Genomic DNA, 16,529 nt, shown 5'->3' with positions numbered 1-16,529 from the left:
CTTCTTTCTAGCAGACAAGAGAGACATTATTCCTCAGATAATAGATAGTGAAAAAAATGTGGTTAAATGTCTTGCCCAATGTCACAAATCTTGGATCAACAAGGCTCGATCTTCTGTTTCCTAGGACTGTATCTTTTTTTTTTCTAGCCCATTCCTGTCATTCTTTGATAGCCTACACTGATTCAAACCTGTATTACATCCTCAGTCAAGAGCTCTTAATCCTTACCAGAAAAGAATGGTTTGGTAGTTAAAGCATTTCACTTAAAGTGTCAGGGAGTTTTTCAGATCTCACTTTAGAGATGTACTTGTAGTTTGACCCTGAGCAAGTCACAAGGATAATAAAAGTATTTCCCTCATAAAGCTAGTGTGAGGTTTGAATGAAATAATGTATGTAAAGTGCTTGGCAGATCTTAAAGCGCCATGCATATGTTAGCTATATTTATTTTCTAGATGCAAATGAAATTGAGATCTGGAAAGTTTAAATGAGTTGTCTAAAGTCATTTAGTCAATAGCTGAGAATTGAACCTAGGTCTTCCAACTCCAAACCCAGTGTCCTTTCTACAGTTCTTCCATAATGAAGACAAATAGGGTTACAAGGCATAGTTTCATGGGAGGGAAGGATAACATTGCTAGTATTCATAACCCATTTGATATAGCGCTTTAAGCTTTACGTACATTTTCCCATTTGATTTTGCCAGCAATTCAGTGGTGAAGCTTTTAGGAGGACAGAGCACTAGACTTGGAGTCGGGAAGATCTAAGTTCTTCCCTGACATTTGATGGCTGTGGTACCCTAGGCAAGTTTTTCAAACTTTTTTGGAGCCATCTTTCTTATCTGTACAACGAAAGGATTAGACTCAATGGTCTTTGAGGTCCCTTTTAGCTCTAAATATATGATCCTATAAGTAAGTGCTGAAGAAGGAAATGGCAAACCACTCCAGTATCTCTGCCAAGAAAACTACAAATGGGGTCATGAAGAGTCAGACAGGACTGAAAAGTGACTAAACAACAGAAAGTGCTATTATTATAATTATTATTCCTATTTTTCAGATGAAGCAAGTCTAAGAAAGATTACTAGACTTGTTCACAGTCAGCTGATTTCAGAAGTGAGAGGGAATATGAACCCTAGTTCGTGGTAAACCATAAAACCATTTATTTTACTTAGCCATTTTTTACAAAGTCCTCAAACATTCTCTCCCATAGTCTGGTATTTTCTTTTTAGGAAACAAACAAACAAACAAAAAACCTAAAAAGACCTTCCTAATAGCTTTCTTTTGTTTTTGCTATTCACCTCTTTTGAGACTACACATCAAAGCTACTTTGGGGGTCATAAGTCCGGGGGCAACTTCTTTGTGTAATGTAAGCATAAAGAGTGCCATCAATGGCTTGGTTTGCCAAAATACAAATTCCTAGCTATAAATAGGCCTTGATTAGTGCAAATAATGAATTCCAAGAAACGACTGCATGTATTTGGATACATATTACTCAAAGTTATAATTATGTAAAATGTGGTAATTGGTTCCAACCCAATTCAAATAAAGAATTAAAATAATGTAACCATTTCACAGGATTCATTATTCATTCTAATCAGGACCTAGTTGTACTCAGATTCAAGTAAAGTGGAAAAAGGGGGATGGATTTTAACATCAAAATTTTAGTCAATCCTGAAAAACCCACAGCTATTTTTTTTAGCCAAAGCATTTATAATGCCTTGCCTATCTTTTTGTTTTTGCTACTAAAAGTTATGTGAAGCAGAGCTGAAATTAAAATATTGAGAAATTAACCCAAACTAGTGGTTTGCAGTAACACAAGGGGTTGCAATTACTACAAAAGGGCAGAAAGACATTCTATCTCTTTTGAGAGAAATGGATTTAAAAAATTCCTTCAAGTGTGCAGATTTGCTCCTTAAGTTTAATAATTTCCCAAACACTGAAACCTCTCCCCATAAACATAACTGTGATGGCCTAATTCCTACATGGCTGATTTTGACCTTAAACCGAATTGAAGGCAAAGATGAAGTGGAAAAAGTACAAAAATAAGTCCAAATCATAAGCCTAATTCAGGAGAATCTTTATAATTGTAAGGAAAGAAGGAGAAAAGATATGATAACAAGAAAGATGTTTGGGGTGGGAAGAGGATTGTGGTTAAAACAAACATCACACATCCAGAGCTGTAATATAGAAGAGGGGCTGGACATTGTGTGACTTCAAGGGTTAAAATGACCAATGAATGAAAATTACTGGGAGGCAACTCCTGGCTCAATTTAAGGAATGACACTCATAATTAGTACTGTCCAAAATTACCGTGGACTGGCTGTCTCACAAAGTATTGTGTATGCATGTGTTCAGAAGGAACAAAAAATGTTTTTTTTCTAGAATAATACTATCTTGGCTGATTACGTGGGAACTAGATTCTGAAGAAATACTAAAGAAAATAGAAGGTGGGGAGAAGGAGCTCACCAGAAGATCTTAATAATTTTGGTTTGCTTAAATACTGTGTACTCAATCTACTGAATTTCATATGATATGCCCAGAGAAGTAAAAGTAAAAAAAATTAACTCCCTTAGACATAGTCACCATGTGTAACCTTAATTATTTCTAAACTAAGGCAAAGTTCAATACTATGCCAACAGATTACCGATGCTTTTATCACTTCATCTAGCTCTAAGGTCATAGGACCACAGTTTTAGGGATGGAAAGTATCTTTTTTACAGATGAGGAAACTGATGCTCCAAGAAGCGAGGTGACTGTCTCAAGGTCACACAGCTAGTAAGCAACAGAACTGCCTTTCAAAGAACAGAGTAAAACTGGGTGGGAGCATACATATTTTCTTTGATTTTCTTTTTTTATTTTAGTGAATTCAGTATCTCTCTGACTTCCCCTCAAAATCAGGTACAAAAACAAACTAAAGAGGAAACCGCCATCATCCAGCCTCCAGCATGTATTTAGGTGAATAAACGCTTTTCTTCCCTTCAACTATTTGTTACTCCCAGCCACGTGGCTCACACCCTAGTCTCTTTGTAAGTGTTTGGGGCATGCCTACTCCAAAGGAAAATGATGGCCTTTGGCTATGTTTTTAATTCCTTGCTAAATATTGTGTAACAGCCAAAGCCGGGTCCTTTCCTAGGTAGTTGCAGGATAACACCAGCAGGGAAGAACTGAGAGGTGAAAAGTAGTACTTATAAAACAAACTTTCATAGGGCAGTGCTAGGAGACTTAGTAGTCGGTGCAGACAACACATGCACCCCTCCTCCAACCATTAGCAGCTTTTTGTCAAAGATACCTGAAGTTCATAACTTTATGGCGCCATAATTAAAACCCAGAGAAAAGGACCTGAGTACTTACAGCATGTGCCCTCTTAGTTAGCACTACGATCAGCAGGAATAGCAGCAGACACCTACACGAGAGAAGGTGGAAGCAAGACACGTTTTTTGAAAAGTGGTTCGCAAAATTAACACATCTAAGTCCAATGGGAGAGTGGGGAGGGGGGAAGAGTCTTACCACCGAAGGGCAACTCTGGCAGTTGGATCCATTCTGCTGCCCATTCTTCCAACAGGTACTGCCCCTAGGAGCCCCCGAACGCCGACCCCTGGGCCACCGGAGCAGCCCCGGGCTCTCAGGAATGGCGAGCCCTTTTAGCCTGGAAGCAGATACCAAGAGACAAAATAGCCAATACAGAGGTTGACATCACGGTTTCTTTTCACTCTTCCCCACCTGGCCCTCGTGCAAACAGAGAAGTAGTGCAGGCAGCCCAGAATGCCGGCGCCTCTCCATCCCCTCCTGCATCGGGTTTTTCCTGGAACTGGGACTTGGATTTCCCTCTTTAGGTGAGAACTGCGGCAGTGAAGGGGAGAAGCCCTTTCCTCTTAGGCAGCAATGTCTCATATGGAACCAAACAAATCTCCCTTTCCTCTCCCTCTCTCTTTCCCAGCCTAAACTCGGAGAAAACTGCACCAGAGTCTGAGCTGGGCTGCCTGTACTTTCAAATCTCTAGCCCTCCCATCCCCAGGGCTCAGCGCTCCCAGATCTTCTCCGAGGGTCCACACTCACCTTTACAGGCCAGGGCTCAGGGGCTGTTGGGTACAGACATTTCCCTTTTCATAACTGAGTCTCCCAGTGGAAGTGGCAGGCAAAAGCCAGAGATACACAAATACAGGGAGTGCACTCTCCTCTCCCCACCCCCCTCCTCCGCCTCTCCTCTCCTCGTTCCCTGAGGTCCCTCCCCTACTCGCGAAATCCTGGCTTCAGAAGCTGGAAGAGGGAGAGCTCCCAGCTCCGTGGGGCTTACCCAGGCACCGGAGCAGTACCGCTGGGGTGGTTAAGGAAGCCGAAGGCTTTAAAAGCATAGAGACACTGACTTCTTTACTTACCAGCATAAGCTCTCTCTCCTTCTCTCTCTGACTCTCTCTCTTCCTCTCTCCCCCTCTCTCATACACGCACTGAGTAGGGTCCTCCCATTTGAAACGCCGCCCGCGCACTCCAAAGGGGAGGGAACAGCGCCAACAAATTAGGGGAGCTACGCGATCAGCTCTAAGTCTCTGACTCTGGAGGAGCTGGCGCAGAGCAGAAGCGCCAGGGACCATGTCGAGTGAGCAAGCACCGGCTCCCCGAGAGTGAACGCGCCAGCCTCCCGCCCAGGGTGTCCCGCGGCAGACCCGGCTAGGCAACAGTGCCTCGCCCGCGGGGGGTGAGTGCCAAGTCCAAGCTGACCAGTCCGCTACCGGTGCTATCCCGGGAGGTGGAGGAGGATGAGTCCACGGCTGGGTGTTTGGCTGCTGCTGCTGCTGGTTGCCCTCCTGCTCAACGAGGAGCGGAGCAAAGCAGCTGCAAAGGTGAGTACTGTACAGGCGTCCCCCCCTCGCCCCGCAGCCCCTCCTGTTTCTTCTCATTCCAGCCCCTGACGCCCAGTCCCTTTGTCCGCTTTCCTCTTTTGGCTGATTTCGGGCCGGCAGCCCCGGGATCGCTGACCCGGGAACTTCACTTTGGGCCAACGTGCCACCATGCAAGGTGGATTTCTTTGGGCCGTTCTCTGGGCTCCGATCTGCTCTGTAGGCTGAGACTGCATCCATTACAGACCGTTCTTTGTTTTAGTTAGGCTGGAAATAGTTTAGGGAACTCATCTGGGTGCTCATGGTGGGAGCTAGGGGAAGGAAGTAACCAGCTTAGCGTTTTCTGTGGTGGCTTAAAGTGTGACTAGGAACCCAAATGAAATTTACATGGACATCATTTCTGCGCAGAATGTATCGAAGAATTATTCACCTGCATGAAGTCCCTGGATCCTTCACAAGCTATAAACTGGTGTATACACACTACACACACTCAACCAGCCCCCCACACACATGTGCATGCGAGTCGCCTTGGGCGTGTGTTTCCCTCGTTATCCAGGAGACTCTGGTGGTTGATGCTGGAACCAGTTCTGGGCCATTTGCCTGGAAACAGCTGTATCTTTGCTTTCCCACGGCTTTTCTATTGCTGAAGCACGCTCAAGTACAGAAAAAGCAGAACTTAGTTATAGTTGTTAATTTAAAATAGTAAAATACCGGACTGCAATCTCTGCTTTTAAATATCCCCCCTTTTTTTGAGAGCCAAATTTATATTTATGCTTGAAACCAAAGTGAAACCATACCTCATTGTTCTATGTACAAATTGTTTTCCTAGTTTTCGTTTCCTCTGGCAATGTGCTTGGCCAGAAGGAATTTGGGAGATCGTTTTTGTAAACAATTTGGCAAAAGACAAAGCTTCCTTTACTGGCTAGGCCCCTGATATAGAGATGGTTCCCCTCATCCCGTTTTTTTTGTCCCCGAACAAAATAAAAGCTTCAGCCATTTGCAAGTATCCTAAGCCAAATAAAGAGCCCTTTAGAATGTGCAGTGACAAACACGTTTTAATTTTCTCATGTAATTTAGAAATGTTTTACTACTTGTCAGATCTCCCTCCTCTTCTCCAGTATCTTTTTCCTTCCTGCCATTCATATAAGTTTTTTTTTTTTGGGGGGGGAGCTTACCTTCTTAAGCTAAAGACACTGTCCATCTATACAAGTTAACTCTTTACAGTCATTGTAATTAAATGTCACTTCCCAAAGTAAACTAGTAATATGTATGTATTTCCAGCATTTGAGAGTTCTCAGATGCTTCATCGTTGGATGTTGAAGGGTCTACTAACGATCATGCCCAGTCACTTGCTTTCTGAACATTTAGACTGGTTTTCCCAATCCAGTGTCTAGTATAGTACCAGGTTCAATTGAGTACTTACAAGCTTTTTGGTGATGGGGCTCAAATGCTTGTATTTTAAGGAGGCAGGAAGAGGCACTCTTTCTTTTGGATAACACTCATCTATTGGTTTCAGTTCTGACTGAAGAATGTTGTCCCAAGGATTACCTAATTACAAAGATTGCCTTAGCATCAGGGCAAGTCAAAGAAAGCCCTCTACTTGGAAATGTACTAGTAGTCATTTATTTTTATTCAGATATTCTGATTGCTCACCTAAGCAAACCTGAGTTAATTTTAAGTGATTTATTTTTAGAAGCCCAGGATCTTTTGAAATTTATGTGATATTTAAAGGCATAGCTTTGTATCTCTAGTGCCCAGCCCAGTCCTTGGCATGTAGTGGGTACTAATAAATGTCTGTCCACTGAATGAAAGAGGATTCCATTTATGGACACTCTTGTTGATATTTATTGAAATGAAGGTAATGGTATTAAGAACCTACATTTGACTATTGATACCAAAGTGCCAGGTGCCAAGATACTCCCTGAAAAAATGGGGTATGGGGCAAAGCTAGAGGATACAAAAAACTTAAATCTATGACAAATAATTTGAGATTAGTCTCAATCCCAACTAGAATAGCAGTCTGAGGACCTGGATTCCAATTCAGATTTTTCTAACTACTTACTAATTGGATGACTTTGGGAAAGTCATTTACACTCTTTCCAGCCTCAATTTTATTGCTTTTCAAAATGAAGATAATAATTCTTCCTCTGCACACCTCACAATATTGTATCAAATTAAATACATCATTATAATCAAGAGTTCATATGGTCATAGATTTAGAACTGGAAAGGACCTCTCAGTTTTTCACATTAAGAATTTCCCTCTCCCCCTCCCCACCAATGACATGTATTTATTTGCAGGGAAAATGCCTACATTAATATTTTTAATTTCTACTTTCACTTAACTTTTCTTTCTCAAGTTGCATTAGAGATAGAAGACCTACAGTACTAGACTGTAGAAAGAAACTCAACATGTGTTCTAAAAACTTCATGTCTCATCACCACCATTAATCTCAAATCTCAACAGTGTAATTTATATTGATTTGAATAACCTGTTCTAGTTTTTCCATGAGTTCTGTTATTAGCAAGAGGCATCCTCTGGTACTGCTGCTATGATACTCCCCATCAAGTATCTCAGGGCCAGGGGTGTGGCTATATGACTTTTTCTCAGCTTGGGTTTATCTGCCCAGAAATAGTGGAGACCTCTCTATTCCTTAGCTACCATTCATGAAATCTGAAGAATTTGAACTTAGGTTCAAAGAGTCTAGATCTTTATACAAGTGTGTGCCATTTGCTACTGGAAATATTTTTGGATTCTACTGAGAAGGTAGGTCCCTGATTCTCTTTTTGTTGTTGCAGATTTATCTCAACTGAGCAAGGATGAATTCTGCCAGCAGAAAAAAAAATGGCCTCAATGTAAAATGGAGAAGTTGCACCTCAAAATCATATTTTTTCATGTCTGGTATTGGGCCAGGATTACTAAAAACTACTATAATAGTAAATGTGCCATAGAGGCCAGAGTGTTGGATTTAGAGTCAAGAAAACCTGGGTCCAAATCTTGCCTTTGTTACTTTCTTTGTAACTATGGGCAAGTCACTTACCTTCTCTAAGCCTCAGTTTCCTCAATTGTAAAGTAAGGGGGTTGAACTAGGTGGCCTTTAAGGTCCCTTCCAGAAATCCTACTTCAATGGGAACTGCTATACGTCTATAGGATACCTAGTACCTAGGAGCACATAGTTCATAAGTGAAGCCACTAAACATTCATACTTTCATTGCCTCTTCGGGCATGTTGGCATGTTTTAGAGGATAGTGGGAAAATTTACATCATGGATGGCTAGTTCCATGTAGGAGCTGACCTAGAAAACTAAGCCTCCACTTGGACAAGGACATGAAGGGAACTCACACAGCTGGAAATTATTCATTAACAAAACTGCCAGCAACTTTCTTGGAGTTAGTCATACCAAGTTAAGATGTTAGTGATGGGCTAGTGATGAGCAGGAGCTCAAAGTGTACCCATATGTGATACACCACAGATAAAGTCATGTTAAGAAATAGCTTGTCTTCATGCTTGCAGTATGGACATGATGATGGAGTTTATTCTATCATTTCTTGGAGGTAACCTCAAATCTTGTCATTAAGGAAGTGAAATGTGAGAGATAAATTAAAAAAATAAGCATCAAAACATACTTAGAAATCTAGCATCCATTTCTTTGGAAGCACCACATTATTAAGGCAGAAGAAATGTCATTTAGCCACTATAGAAAAGCTTCCCAGCTTCTCAACAGCCTGTCCATGAATTGCTGCACTTTTTCTTTAATGTTAATAAGATCATAGATTTTATGTTGGAAGAGACGTTGGAGGCTACATAGTCTTTAATTTATGGATGAGGAAAGTCAGGCCCAGAGATTTTAAATGTTAAGACCAAGGTTACGCAGATAATAAGTGGCTAAGGCAGGATTTGAACCCAGGTCCTTGGACTCTAAATTATCACAGTGCCTGGTATATAGTAGGCACTTAATAAATGCTTAATTCTTCCCTTCCCTTTCCTCTCCACTGTGCCATGCATTCACAGCAAGTTACCCCATCACTTTTCTTTATGCAACTCCCAGGAGTTACATTTTAAAGACTGATTAATGAGAGGGAAGAAGTCCCCTTTTTTTCATATGTGAACTTTATGTAGCCCAGTACAGTATGGATAAAGAATTGCTAACACTTGAGTTAATAAAGCATTAAGCTTTTCTCTACTTACAGGTATTCCAGAAATTGCCTGAGGACTTCATTAAATGAGGCATGCCTTCATTAAAATGCAGGTCTACTAACAAAGGTCTGAGCTTTTTAAGTTGATGTGATAGGGGAGGCCATGACAACAATAGAAAGTTCTAAAAGTTAATGACATTGTGACATTATTCTTCCTACTATTGTGGGATTAAAATTATTGATTACAGGAAGACAGTTTAGAGGGATGTAGAAAAAGGACAATGTTTCCATTATAAATGTGGCTTTTCAAGTAGCTTTTTTGAAGTTACAGGCCATTTCTTGGTTGCTAGCTATATTTCTCCTGCTCAAGTTTCTTTAATGCTGAATTACTTGGTTTTCCTTCTGCCTCTCTGAATGCTCATTCCCCCTTCCCCTCCTCCCCCCCAATGTGGGAATTCTCCCAAGATTTAGCTCTTGGATATTCTATGTACCCTCTTTATTGGAAATCTACTCTGATGGTTTTAACTACCAACTCAATTTGATTCAATTTAATAAGCATTTATTAAGTATCTACCATATGGAAGGCATAATTCTAGGCACTGTTGATGTAAAGACAAAACAATTGCCCCCTAAGGATCAGAAGACTCATAGGTCTCTATTCCTAACTCTGACCTCTAATCAACATCCTAGTCTGTGCATAGAAATGTTTATAGAACATTAGTCACCACCTCACGCCAAACATGCCCCAAACTGAGCTTATCCCCGTGTCCAACTTTCCTCATTTTGGTCAGTTGACCTACTATTCTCTGAGGTTCTTAGATTATAGACCTGGCATAGTCTCTGGTTTTCCCCTGATCTGTAGCATAACCACATTGTTGCCAAGTCCAGTTTTTATTCCTTTTCAGTAGCTTCCATATTCTTATTTCTCTTTTTCTCTCCTTGCTATTTCGCTAGACTCATGGATAGATTATTACAATAGCATCCTCATGGATTCCCTTGATCTCCATTCTTGCATGTTATTAACATACTACCCTTGGAAAAATACCCTCCTCTCCTTCTTTTCTAAAATGGTGAAGGGAATGAATGGGGGTACATGTTGAACTATAATCAGAAGATCAATTTTCATGATTATTGTCATCAAGATACCTGAAGGAAGTTTTCTTGGTAGAATCCCTCAGGAGTTTTTGCTGTTTGGTCATTTAAGTCATGCCTAACTGTTTGTGACCCCCATTTTGGGGTTTTCTTGGCAAAGGCACTGGAATGGCTTGCCATTTCCTTCTTCACTTCATATTACAGATGAGGAACTGAGGCAAAGAGGGTTAAGTGTCTTACCCAGGGTCACATAGCTAGTCAGTGTCTGAAGCTGGATTTAGACTCAGATGAATCTTCCTGATTCTAAGCCCAGTGCTCTATCCACTGTGCCATCATAATTAAGGCTTACTAAGGGAAATGAAGGAGTATGCCTTTTCCCTAACTATATTAGCTCAAAAATCTATCCCTATACCCCAGAATATATTGCAGTGACTAATAACTGACTGCCTACTATATAAAGTCTACTCTATTATGTCTGATTTATTAAAACCCTCCATATTGAGTGTTTTGATTTGATGGGATCATTTAGGCCAGAACAACATCCATCCCACTTATCCAGTCTTTTCTCTGATTGCTCTCACCAAGTGAGACAGCTCTACTCACTGACCCTCATGTATGCCATGCTGTTACCTGTCTCCTTGCCTTTGTATATGCTGTTTCTCATGCCTTGGGTATCCTCCTTTTCCCCCTCCCTCCCAATGCATCTAATTCTGTTCATCACATAAGTCCTAGCTACAAGACCCACATGTTCCACCAAGCCTTTGTCAGCTGCTTGAGCCTACACTCATCTTTCTTGCTTTGAATCTGGTATTGTACTCAGAGACAGTGACAACATTTTGTTTTGGCCATTATTCTTTACTTGTTTCATGTTAGTTATTGCTATTTTTCTAGGTCAATTGTAAGCTTCTTGAAGGCAGAGCATAGTCTTATGCTTCTTTTATATTTCATTACTTAACAAGTGTTCAGAAATTACTTGTTGCATTGATTTGTCCCAGTTTCCGACATTGAGCTTGTGTGAGAGCTGCTTAGCTACCATTGATTCAGATTGTTTCATGAGGTTATGAAGACAGCTTTTGATGACATGCTTAATGTTGCCACATTATGTTGTGTGATTCTGCATGGGGAGATGTTACTAGTAGTAATCATTTTAAATAAAGGTGCTTTCTCCCCGGAATTCAGTATTTAGAATAGGTATTTTACCATAGACTAAACATGACTTGGGAATATATACAAGGCTGAAATCTTTATATAAATAGTTTATTTCTTGGTGTGGGAATATGATGGTGAAATTTTGCTAGGTTTAATTTCAAGAATGCACAAAATAATGGTACTACATGTACTATGTTTATTAAGTATTGTGAGACATGGTAGGATAAGAGATCACTGCTGTTTTCAAATGAGGAATTGGAATAAGATTTGAAATATCCTGTCTTTTTCATCTTTTTTTTTTGGGTGGGGGGGGACGTGACTAGGGGAGGATGAGGGACAAGTTACAACTTCGGAATTATTTTGTTTGATTACTAATGCAGTGTTTGTATGTAGCCTGGGAAATTTTCCCTTCAGTCAGATGATCACAGAAATCCTTGCTCTGAACTGAGAAAGATGAAAATTGATTTCAGCTGCTCCTTTTCCAGAGTCCCTGTTGCATTAACATTTGGAAGGGATGTCTGTATACCCCTCTCTTCCTAAGCTTTGTTGAATTACGTGAACATGGGCCAGTTCAGAAGTAGATTTTTGGACACAATTTCTCTGTGGTTGCACATTTCATGAAAATAGACTTAATTGCATTACCAGAGGTTTGCTGTAGAAAATAAGCTTATTCATTTGTTGTTTAAGCACACAAATTGTTATCTGCCAATTGTAATTTGAAGCATTCCAGAGTTATTTCCACATATAATTTTAGGCAGCTCATATTTTTATGTGCTCAAAGAGAAGAAAAATGTTATCATTTTGTAGGACGCAGGCATTTAACCCTGTATATAGCTGCTTGAGAAAGACAGATTTGTCTTCTAGTACACACAACACAACACAGTTCTAAGAAATAGTGGATACTCATAATGTATCAGTTGGCTTCAATACTATCAGTCAGTCAGTCAATAGCAATTATTAAGTACCTACAATGTGCCAGGAGGCAGATAGGCAGCTCAGTGGATAGTGTTGGTCCTGGAGTCAGGAAAGCCTGAGCTCAAGTTTGGCCTCAGACACTTACTAGCTGTGCAACCCTGAGAAAGTCACTTAACCTCTGTTTGCCTTAATCCACTGGAGAAGGAAATGGCAAACTACTTTAGTATCTTTGCAAAGAAAACCCCACGGACAATTTTGGTTTGTTATGACCCTTGGGGTCATGAAGAGTTGGATATGACTAAACAACAACTATGTGCCAGGCACAGTGTTAAGCACTGGGGAAACACACAAAGGCAAAAGATGGTCCTTGCCTTCAAGGAACTTACAATTTAATGGAGGAGACAACAAGAAAACACACATATATGTGTTTTCTATATATGTGTCATACATAACATATATGTAACATATAATATAAAACATATATATGTATATGACAGAAATATAATCGACCATTTCTTTGCTCATTTCTATCAGGCCATTTAAAAAGGGAGATTTATCATGAGACGATTTGCTATCCATGATCTTTCAGTAAGAACTGATGATGCCAAGTTTGTGAAATCAGAGGCAACAATACTATTTCGATGTATTTTACATGGAAACAACATCTATTTTACAAAGTTAGTTTTTACGCATGTATCATATTGATGTCTGGAGCAGACTCTGAATCATGTTTGACCTCCAGGATCAAATGTAAAATTCTTTTTTTTTTTTTTTCACATTTTTACATTTACATTTTTACAGCCCCTTACAACTTGATTCCTTCCTACCTTTTAGACTTCTTGCTCTTTCTTCCCCTCCAGTCACTTTTCTATTCAGCAGCATTGGCCTAGTTGCTATTCCTTACACATTACACTCCATAGCCTGATGCCTTTCCACCATGTCTTGAACGCTGTCCATCCTCACCTCCACTTTTTCAGCTTTCTGCCTTCCTTCAAGACCAAGCTCAAGTCCCAGCTTCTGCCTTCCTTGGTGGTCTCCTTTCTCACCTCCACGTCTTCCCTCTAATATTATCTTGGATCCACTTTGTAATGAGTTTTACTACCCTCCAATAAACTGGCATCTATTTTTACCCTTATTATAGTATCCTCCAATAGACTGGAATCTATTGAATACCTGCATTTGGCAGGTAGAGGTAGTACAATAGATACAGTACTGGACTTGGAATCAGGAAGACATGAGTTGAAATCTAGCATCAGACACTAATTGTAGTAAAATAAGGGCAAAAAAGCTGGTCTAGAGACATTAAATGACTTGTGCAGGAACACAGAGTTAGTAAATAGCAGAGCTAACACTGGAATTTAGATCCTCTGAATCCAAATGCATTTTTGCTGTACCTCCCCATATAGTATGAACCTTTGTGATATAGCACTACTGATAGTTCTTTGCTTAATATTGAGGTAGAGGATGGGGGTGCATCTGAAGAGGAGGCCTAGTTTTTTCATGGCTTGATTTGAGGAAAAGTTTTAGGTGATGACATCTCTAGTTCTCATTACAATAGGGGGCCTCAGTTTTCTCATCTATGAGTAGGAGGGAGTCACTGAGTATGCTGTCTTGGACTAGATAATATGTAAGATCCCATGAAGGTCTATATTTCAGCTTGTGAGAAGCCTTTTTTTTTTTTAAACAGAGGTGATTTCATTAAAAACATTAGTTCTGGGAGGCTTCAATGAACAAGACAACATTTACAATGAAACTAGATTGCCAAGTGATAACAGAAAAGATGTCACTTACCATTGTCAACTTTAAAAAAAAATCATTCAGTTATTCATTTTAGATAAAAATTTTGGAGTTTTAATTTTTTTTAGTTTGCAAGGGTAATAAAAGCCCCTGGAGACCACATTTCCTGAGGACTAATGACCAGCTGCTGTAAGTTGTTTAAAGTGATTCCTTCCTTTTGGTCAGCAATTCTCAGGAAATGTCTTGTGCGTATTGTTTAAGAGAAAACCTGCCCAAGCAGGGAAATAGGTTAATGATAGTAAAAGAATTTGCCATAGAATAATTAGTGCAGTATCTGGGGCAGACACATTTTGGATAACTTTTCCCAGCAAGGTGTCAATTATGATAAGAACTGAATTGTATACATATATCATCTTGTAGGAATGCAATTGGCATGTATATGTACATGTACATACATACATATATTTTGGGGGGGTTCAGCTTTAAAGTGTATGTATGATGGGACAAAAAGTGATGGTAGAAGGAAAGGAACATATACAGGTTTTTATAGGTAGTCTATTATACATAACATTTGGGAGGTTCATTTGTTAATTTGACTGATCAATAAGAAATTTGAGATAATTTAAGCAGAGAGCTAAGCTAGTTCACAGATAGTATCGCTTTGATTAGAATAGTATAAATGAGATCTCAGAGAAATAATTGAACTACTTAGGATAACTTTTCTTGGTACCTGTAATTTAGCAGAACTTTTTGGGTAGCTAATAGTCTAATTCCAAATAATCTTAATCTGTTCATGAAAGTAAGTCAGGTGGGATTTCTTCTTGATGAAACCTTGTTAGTGGGATGCCTCTAGACATTGCTTCTTCTCTCAAGGGGCTTGTGGTCTAATATATAAGTAGATATCTTGTCTCTTGGGGGATCAATCCAAATTGTTTGATTTTTTTTAAAGATTAAGACTATTAAAAACCCCTTTTGTTCCCACCCACAACCAGTAAGGATGGGGTCTTTAATAGGGAAAGCTTAGGTCTGTTGAGAAAGTTAACTTATACTAATTTACTGGCAGTTACAGCTGTCCTTAAACTTTTCATTCTGGTAAGAATTTCACATGGTAAAAGTCAAATCATCTAAAATAATAGTCAAATGGATTTTTGTATGCTCATGAAAACCAGCATTTTGTATGGTTGACTCTCTGCCCAGATAGTTTTGTACTTAGTCCAAGAATTTGGATATAGAAGCTTAGGAATGAAAAGCATCATATTCATTTATGCACATGATTTTAAAGATTTGATTATTGGAAATGATGTTCTTAGCTAAAGCATGTGAAACTGATACTTATGACTTTTTAAAGACATCTTCCTGCCTCTCTTACATATACCCTATTCCTAATAAGGAGGAAAACTCATGACTGGTTTGTAAATAGTATGATTACCACAGTGCTTAAAAGTTTAAATTCATTGGGCAAATATTTATTGAGCTCCTATGTGCATAGCACTGTGTTGAAATATATGAAAATTGTATAGAGCTTGATTAGTTTTGATTTCAGTGGTTTCAGAATGTTTCAGTATGGAAAATGAGAAGAGCCTCATTTATGATAGAAAGAAACTTGAAAAAGAAAATGAATGTGAAATGTTTTGCATGCCTTTATTATAACAACTGTGATGTCATGTTCTCTGGAAGAGACATGAGAATTTTAGGTATTTTACCATTAATTTTGAAAGACTTATGGCAAATTTGTAAAGATTTCTTTCTTTCATTGTAATAAAATCTTTTCAACAAATCTTTGTTAAAGTTGAGGGAGATGAAAAAATGAAGACAAGGCCCTGCCTTCACTGAGCTTGAGATTTAATCTTAAAGGCAAAATTTCAGCTTAATAAGATACTATGAAAATATAGGTCATTTGGGAATCTTTCTTTTCTTTAAATTAGGAATAATCATCTCTCTTGTAGATTATGAAAAATGCAGAGTTTGGTAGTAAGTTTTTTTTAACCTTTGAAAAATTTATATACTTTTGCCCTTATTAAGTGAATCCTTTAATTCAGTATAAAGTTGTATCAGACATGTTAAAATTCAATCCATTGAATATTAGGCACTTTGCAAGGCACTAAGTAGCCCTTATGAATACAAAAAGAGAAAAGGAATCTATCTGTGCCCTCAGAGAACTTATATTCTTCTGGGGGATACTCCACAAACTCAGATAATTAATTAACTGGTAATGTGAGGAAGAGAAGAGTACCAACAAGGGAGCTGGTGGTCATAGGCTTCAGAGAGGAGGGTGGCACCTGAAAATGGCATCCTTGAAAGAAGATAAAGATTATAATAGAAAATGGAGTACATTCCAGGCATTGGGAACAGCTAGTGCAAATTCAGGGAGTTGGGAAATAGAATATAAGTTCCAGATAATGGAAGCATTGATTTTTAACTCGAGCAGACTTTAGAGGGCCATCTATTCAAAGTCCTCATTTTACAAAACAGAAACTCTAAAGATGTTAAATGACTTTCCCAGGTAGTAAGTAGCAGAGTTGAGATTTGAATCCAGATCTTCTGGCTATATCTAGCATTTTCCCTACCATATTATGTTATTTCCGTAACAATAGTGTAGTTTGGCTGGAATATAGAATATGTAAAGGGAACTAATGTGGAAATAAAGGCTGGAATGTTAGATTGAATATAACTT

General features: G+C 39.1%; 2 protein-coding genes across 3 annotated transcripts in view; one reads left to right on the top strand and one right to left on the bottom strand.

Moving 5' to 3' along the window:
- The window catches only part of LOC114046112 (collagen alpha-2(IV) chain-like), a 287,529-nt gene extending 283,083 nt beyond the window's left edge, over nt 1–4,446 (bottom strand). The window contains exons 1-3 of one of the 2 annotated variants that reach the window (XM_027866367.1): nt 4,368–4,446; nt 3,499–3,637; nt 3,343–3,394 (exon numbers count right to left, since the gene is read on the bottom strand). In XM_027866367.1, coding sequence (XP_027722168.1) covers nt 3,343–3,394; nt 3,499–3,542 — 96 coding nt within the window. In that variant the 5' untranslated portion in view covers nt 3,543–3,637; nt 4,368–4,446. Of the gene's footprint in view, nt 1–3,342; nt 3,395–3,498; nt 3,638–4,047; nt 4,143–4,367 lie in introns of those variants that run through there. The other variant, XM_027866368.1, reaches the window with a different exon arrangement.
- A 195-nt stretch (nt 4,447–4,641) lies between these two features.
- The window catches only part of LOC114046113 (collagen alpha-1(IV) chain-like), a 204,058-nt gene continuing 192,170 nt past the window's right edge, over nt 4,642–16,529 (top strand). The window contains exon 1 of the mRNA XM_027866369.1: nt 4,642–4,829. Within this exon, the coding sequence (XP_027722170.1) occupies nt 4,746–4,829 (84 nt within the window). The 5' untranslated portion in view covers nt 4,642–4,745. The remainder of the gene's footprint in view (nt 4,830–16,529) is intronic.

The sequence above is a fragment of the Vombatus ursinus genome, unplaced genomic scaffold (genome assembly GCF_900497805.2).
Source record: "Vombatus ursinus unplaced genomic scaffold, bare-nosed wombat genome assembly UNPS02014781.1, whole genome shotgun sequence".
Taxonomy (NCBI): domain Eukaryota; kingdom Metazoa; phylum Chordata; class Mammalia; order Diprotodontia; family Vombatidae; genus Vombatus; species Vombatus ursinus.
This window is presented reverse-complemented; position numbering and strand designations above follow the sequence as displayed.